Consider the following 7372-nt stretch of genomic DNA (forward strand, 5'->3'; position numbering starts at 1 on the left):
TTGTTGATCTCAGAAATGTCCAGCAGAAGATACTTTAGAACCCAACACTTCCATATTGTTGATTTTAGAAATGTCCAGCAGACGATACTTTAGAACCCAACACTTCCAGATTGTTGATCTTAGAAATGTTCAGCAGAAGATACGTTGGAACCCAACACTTCCAGATTGTTGATCTTAGAAATGTCCAGCACACAATACTTTAGAACCCAACACTTCCAGATTGTTGATCTTAGAAATTTCCAGCAGAAGATACTTTAGAACCAACTTCCAGATTGTTGATCTGATGGTCTTCCTGCTCTTTAGAACCCAGCACTTCCAGATTGTTGATCTTAGAAATGTCCAGCAGAAGATACTTTAGAACCCAACACTTCCAGATTGTTGATCTTAGAAATGTCCAGCAGACGATACTTTAGAACCCAACACTTCCATATTGTTGATCTGATATTCTTCCTGCTCTTTAGAACCCAGCACTTCCAGATTGTTGATCTTAGAAATGTCCAGCAGAAGATACTTTAGAACCCAACACTTCCAGATTGTTGATCTTAGAAATGTCCAGCAGACGATACTTTAGAACCCAACACTTCCAGATTGTTGATCTTGGAAATGCCCAGCAGAAGATACGTTGGAACCCAACCATTCCAGATTGTTGATTTTCAAAATTTCTAGCAGAAGACACTTTAGAACCCAACACTTCCAGATTGTTCCCGCTCTGCTCAGTGATGACCCTTGAATCATTAATGTGTCCTATAGTGACACTGAGGACTGACCTCAGTGGTCGGAGGTCAGTGGGAGGAACCACTAAGCTCAGTCGAGTTTCAGGAAATCTACACTCCCGGAAGTGTTGGTTTTCTAAGAAACCTCATCCTTCACAGGGATTTCTCTTCAACAGACTGGCATTCCACAATGATAAGCCTCAGGAGAGTTGGAGATTCAGGTTTCTCTCCAGTAGACTGGCATTCCACAAGGATAAGTATCAGCAGAGTTGGCTATCCATGTTTATCTTCAATAGACTGGCATTCCAGGGTAATAGCCGCAGAAGAGTTGGGTATCCATGTTTTTCCCGGCACTTCTAGTCGACAGGGTCTCTTTAAAGGAAACCTGTCCTTATTCAGAGCCTTCCTCAGCTGACGCACATAATCCCCTTTCCTTTGTTGTCCCCGCCACTCCATTTAGCTGCCAGGAGCAAAGAAAATATCTAGTACTTTCAGGTATGAAGGAACATGTGGCTTACTTTCCTTCTTCTCATGTGATAGGGTTGGTGCATGGTGATTGGCACAGTGGTGTCACATGGGGCAGGGAAAGAATCCTCAGTCCTGTGTAAGCTCCGAGCTGACCCTGGGCTTCCTTTCCTCGCTCCCAGTGGCTGAACAAGTCGGTGGCTTGAGAACAGGGCATAAAAGAGAACCTGTTGATTCGCCCCATATCTACAAAGCAAAGATTCACTTGTTTCTTGCTTTCTCTTGTAACTTTTTCTATGTGGAAATATACTTCTCTTTAGACATATATGTTTATCTCTATTTCGTTTTACTGAAAAAGGATATAGGTACTTAGAAAATGAGCTGCAAGCATAACATTCGTTTAGTGTTTTGATCTGATCTGTTACAGAAGAGAAAAGGAAGTGACTGTTAGGCCTGTCTTTATCACTGTTGGGCCCTTAGTGACAAAATATGGGGCGTCACACCCAAAATGAAGGTCCAAAATTGAAGTTGTATTCCATTCTTTGTCTCTACACCCCAATCTGAAGTGTCCTTGCATTGAACCTTTGAAGTGAACCTTCATTAAGCCTAAGCTGCCTGGTCCGTGCCTGACACAACCCAGGCAACATAGTTCCACGCTAATTTGTGACAGCAAGATCCAGCACTATCATCTCTTCTCTTCCACCCATCTGTCACCCTTACAACTGGTTGACCCACCTTTGCTGCTATTTCTAACCATGCCATGATGGGCCCAGTCTGGACTCCAGATCTGGTTCACTGGGTTAAACTTAAATACCCACCTTCCCTGCTTCTTCTAACCATGCCATGACAGGCACAGGCTGGCCCAAGACCTGGTTTACTTGGGTAAACTCAAGAACTTACCTTCCCTTCTTCTTACCATGTTATGATGGGCCCAGGCTGGCCGCCAGACCTTGTTGACTGGGTTAAACTTAAGTACACACCTTCCCTGCTTCTAACCATGCCATGACAGGCCCAGGCTGGCCCAATACCTGGTTGACTTGGTTAAACTCAAATACCCACCTTCCCTGCTTCTTCTAACCATGTCATGATGGGCCCAGACTTGCCGCCAGACCTGGTTGACTGGGTAAAACTTAAGTACACACCTTCGCTGCTACTTCTAACCATGTAATGACAGGCCCAGGCTGGCTGCTAGACCTGGTTGACTGGGTTACACTTAAGTACCAACCTTCCCTTCTTCTTCTAACCATGTCGTGACAGGCCCAGGCTGGCCCAAGACCTGGTTGACTGGCTTAAACTTAAGTACCCACTTTCCCTGCTTCTTCTAACCATGTCAAGATGGGCCTAGACTTGCCGCCAGACCTGGTTGACTGTGTTAAACTTAAGTACCCACCATTCCTGCTTTTTCAAACCATGCCATGACGGGCCCAGGCTGGCCAGCAGACCTGGTTGACTTGGTTAAACTCAAGTACCCACCTTCCCTGCTTCCTCTAACTTTGCATGACCTGAGGACTCATCCCATGTGCGCTATGTGCCTCATAGCTGCTGTGGTATAATATAAAAGACCTCTAAATATTGCATTTGTATTGCGCATTCAACGCATGTTTTTCCTAGTAAATTTACCACTATGCTGACCTAAAAGGACATCGTACAAACCCAAAAGGAAAACCTTAAAGGAGGCACAAAGGAAATAATGGAATGAACTAGAAATCAGATGCCTCCTTCCTAGTGAATACAAAAAGAATACCAGCTCACCAGGCCTACAAACTACCATCGTCATCAGGAAAGAAAATATAAAAGAACAAAGTCGTAATGTTTTCAATCATGTGGGCAAAAAGAAAAGAAAAAATGTGGTGCTGGCCACTTCCCAGCACAAGAGTGGACTAAACTAGAAGTGCTCGTCCACTGCGAAAAGTGAGATGTGACAGAAGAGACAGTTTCTCTGAGCAACGTTTCCTTCACTCGGAACTGGCCCGGGACTTAGCGTTTGTGTGGACCTGCTGATGTTTAAGCAAATTCTGCTTAGTGGTGAAACCCCTGCTGCAGACTGAACAGGAATACGGCCGGACGCCGGTGTGGATAATCTGATGCGTAGCGAGATTGGACCTTTCCGTGAAACATTTTCCGCACTCGGAGCACGAAAAGGGCTTCTCACCGGTGTGAGTTCTCTCGTGCTCGATCACGTTTGACTTCATGGAGAAGCACTTCCCGCATATCGAACAAGCGTACGGCTTCTCCCCGGTGTGGATCCTCATGTGCCTGGTGACGGCTGACTTCTGTAGGAAGCACTTCCCGCACTCGGAGCACGAAAACGGCTTCACGCCGCTGTGGGTCCTTTGGTGTGGGATGAGATGTGATACCCGTGTGAAACACTTTCCGCACTCCGGACATGGATACAGCTCCCCCGTATGAATCCGCTGATGGAGAGCCAGGGCCGACTTCTGCATGAAACACTTCCCGCATTCTGAGCACGAAAAAGGCTTCTCACCCGTGTGAGTCCTTTCGTGTTCAATTAGATGCGTCTTCCGAGAGAAAAATCTTCCGCATACATAACATAAATACGGCTTCTCCGCCGTGAAGTTTCTCTGAGCGGGAAAGCTCCCGCTATGTAATGAGGAATCGGCTGACAGATCTGCGCCATGAAGCTCCGAGTGGAGACTTGAGGCGATGGGGCTTTCTTCTGAAGAATCCTCTTTGATGTCATCCTCTATTTTCCCATCTATAGAAATCACGGAGTAGCTCTCCACGTTACTCCTGGTGGCTCTTCCATCTGGAGAGAACAAGAAATGGAAGGAGATAGGAACAGTTAAAGGGTCTCTAAACATCAATTTAAAATTTCTCCATCTTCTTGGGAAGATTTGCCTTCACTTCCTGGCTCAGAGACACAACAGGAAGTGAGGGGGAATCTCTCCAAAGAGAGGGGAAAATCCCCACTTTGCCAACACCAGAACAGTTACCCCTTATGGAAGATGTAGTGATTATAACTCACCCGTGCCAATCTCTATAGGAGATTCCTCCTCCTTGATCTTCACAAGTATTTCCTCGTCTTCTTCAACCTTAACATTTCTCATGAAGGTGTCTTCAGGATCTGTGAATAGAGATGAGAGTGAAGCCCCCTGTACTGAGATGTATGAGAGACCCCAGAGAGTGTGTGTGGGGGGAGACTGGTCACGTCTCTTGGCTGGTAACACGCAATGACATGATGTGAGGAGGAGAGCCGGAGTCTAATAGAGGCTGATGGCTCCTGACTCCCCCCACTAGACATATTCCGTCCCCCATTACTGTCTACTGACAGAGGGGGGGGGGAGGGGGGAGAGATTGTTGTAGTGACTGAACAAGGAGAATCTGGGACTCTTCTGGATTGAGTGTATATTACTCACCTGTGCTGATCTCTGGAGAATGTTCCTCCTCCTTACACATCTCATCCTCACTTATATCGGTGTCTTCTGTTTCCTCTCTGGCTTCTGCTTCACAATCAGTCTGGTTCATATTCGCCATAACCTACACAAAAATGGTTCCGTTAAATGATGTCCTTTTCATGACGAATATAAGATAAATTATGTAATGATTGCAAAGTTAAGTAGACCCTTTAATAAGAATGAAGACTCTACCAAAGTGGCTGGTGAACATATCTCATTGCTGGTTTAGCTCTCAAGCTGGGGGAGATATATCTCTGAACCTGGTCTATGGGCAAAGCGGTCATGTGAGGGCTAAGGAGGAGCTCTGCTAACACCAAGCTTAGCAAGACACAGCAGAACAAGATGGTGGCCAGCAAAGTGGATGGGGTGTTTAAAAGGTCTACTTGATACTTAAAGTGACATTAAACCCTCAGATTTTTTAACATAAACCAATAGTGTAATGTGCGCCTTACTGTAATACATGGTTATTTCCCTTCTCTTTGCTGCTCTTCCTTTTAAATCCTCATGTCTTCTCATGCTTGGGGGAGAACTTCCCTTTTCAGCTCAGGGCCTCTTCCTGTAGTGCTGGCTCAGGTTACAAACCTCTACAAACAGATACACAGACACCGTGTATCCATTCCTGAGACAAGGCAGTCTGCTGCAAAACAGAAGTTCTGCAGAGCATGAGAACAGATACAGATTTAAAAGGAAGAGCAGCAAAGAGAAGGGAAACTACCATGGATTACAGTAAGGCGCACATTACAGTATTGTTTTATGTTAAAAAATCTGAGGGTTTAATGTCACTTTAAGGGGTTGTATAGTCATCAAATTTGGATTCCACCCACCGGATCATCCTCTGGAACCTTGTCGTCTCCCTGAGAATCCCGGGAATAAATAGGACTGGGAGATCTCTCTGGGATATTTCTGTTCCTGGATCCATCTGTAGGAAACACACACACTGACTGAATACATTGTTTCTATGTCTTTATATCAGAGGATGTGTTTATCTAGGGGGATCCTCAATACTCAAGAAATGAAAGTCTCCTCTTACCCGGTGATGTGAGGGGCGGCCGGTTCTCCATTGTGACGTCTTTGCACGGATCCTGGCGTCCTTCCAAATCATCGCCCTCCTCCACGGAGAAAGAGACACAGACATCCTGACACCCTTTAGGAACCTGATGCAAACAATAAGGTCACCGTCTATGCACAGTCCTCGCTGTTACTGGGTATTTGTGAGGTTCCACCTGGCTATGAACCATGGACCTGTGACCAGCCCTATCCATCATGCACCACTTGCCTTGGCTGACTCTTTCCCTCCATCTCTCCTGTGGCAGGTCTCTACCTATTTTGTTTTCTACATCCTGCTTCATGCGTCTTACCTCCACGCAGCCTCCTCAGTATTCAAACTTCTTCTTGTGTGAGGCAGCTGGAAGACTTTGTCCCCAGTTTCAATGTAGAACTGGAACCATCCCTAAACCAGGGTGAGGGCCTTCGACACCCTCTACCACCCATATAGAATGCCATTTTCACATTTCTACCCCGGCAACTTGACAACACTTCATAACTTCAGCCATGTAACTTTAAGTATCAACACCTGCCCCAGACAGCACCATGGGATTGGACAATGTAATTAGAACAGGGCGGCTTCACCAACAATTCATACCTTCAGCCATGTAACTTAAACAATCAACGCCTGCCCCTGACTTCATGGCACAATGGGATTGGACAATGTAATTAGAATGGGAGGATTTCAGCAACAATCCATACCTTCAGCACTGTAACCTGAGCAATCAACACCTACGCCTGACTACATGGCACTGTGGGATTGGACAATGTAATTAGAACAGGGTGGTTTCACAAACAATACATACCTTCAGATTAGATAATGTAATTAGAAGAGGTCCACCCACTTTCAGATCTCGTTCTTGGACAATCAACATCTGCCTGTGCAAACTCCATGCGGACTTGGCTAAAATGACTGAGCTACCCCTGTGGCTCTTAATACTGGTATACGTTACTGACAAAAATGAGAACTGAAGAAGGTGCTTGGATGAGCAGTGAAACATCTTCAACGTTACAGGACAAGTCCAGTTGAATGTGACCAACAACTAATAGATCCACCATGACCTGGACAAATGAGAATCTTCATAGACATCTCTGTACTCCAGTCCCAGTGCCTCGTTCTAGTCACGGCCTCTCTCACTTCTCTTGGTAAAGAAAGGAATTTATCATGTTATGGGGGAACCAGAGTTCTGGTAAAGTGTATGGAGCTTCCCCAAAGGAAGCTTATTGAGTCAACCAACCCATTCCCGAACCATTGGTTGGGTGCCAGGCCTCCTCTCTTATTGTAAGGCCTGTGGTGCTGTCTATGGTTTGGCTTGGCCTAATGGTCTTGCTTGGCTTGGATCCCATTCTGATTTTTTATTCTCTTTTTGAACTATGTTATGTCCTCCGCCTTACTAGTTCCGGCCCCAGGAGCCCTCAGTCCCATCATCCCTGCCGAGCATATTTCTGATAATCGTTATAGTCATTTCCCAGAATTCCCGGCACCGCTCACCTCTCCCGTCAGCAGCTCAATGATCTGGCTGGTGACTTCTTCAACCTTCTTGCTGTTCTTTTCCAGGGAGTGAGATGGAGGCTCTATAAACATGCTTTGGGTCTTTATCACGTTGGATGCCACTGAGCCATCAGACAACTTGAACGCGATATAATTCTGTATTGTAATAAATATATCACGTGAGGTAAAAACATTCTCAACACAATACAATTCAAGGTTCTAGTTTATAGTCCAGAGAGTTA

At 45.6% G+C, this 7372-nt stretch overlaps 1 protein-coding gene across 1 annotated transcript; it reads right to left on the minus strand.

Moving 5' to 3' along the window:
* Window positions 1–3106: 3106 nt before the first annotated feature.
* Window positions 3107–3805, minus strand: LOC108796639 (gastrula zinc finger protein XlCGF71.1-like). Its single transcript, XM_018568139.1, has one exon. The coding sequence runs from the start codon at window positions 3620–3622 to the stop codon at window positions 3134–3136; it is 489 nt and encodes a 162-aa protein (XP_018423641.1). The 5' UTR covers window positions 3623–3805; the 3' UTR covers window positions 3107–3133.
* Between the last annotated feature and the right edge of the window lie 3567 nt (window positions 3806–7372).

The sequence above is a fragment of the Nanorana parkeri genome, unplaced genomic scaffold (assembly GCF_000935625.1).
Source record: "Nanorana parkeri isolate BGI_ZX_2015 unplaced genomic scaffold, ASM93562v1 scaffold1142, whole genome shotgun sequence".
NCBI lineage: Eukaryota > Metazoa > Chordata > Amphibia > Anura > Dicroglossidae > Nanorana > Nanorana parkeri.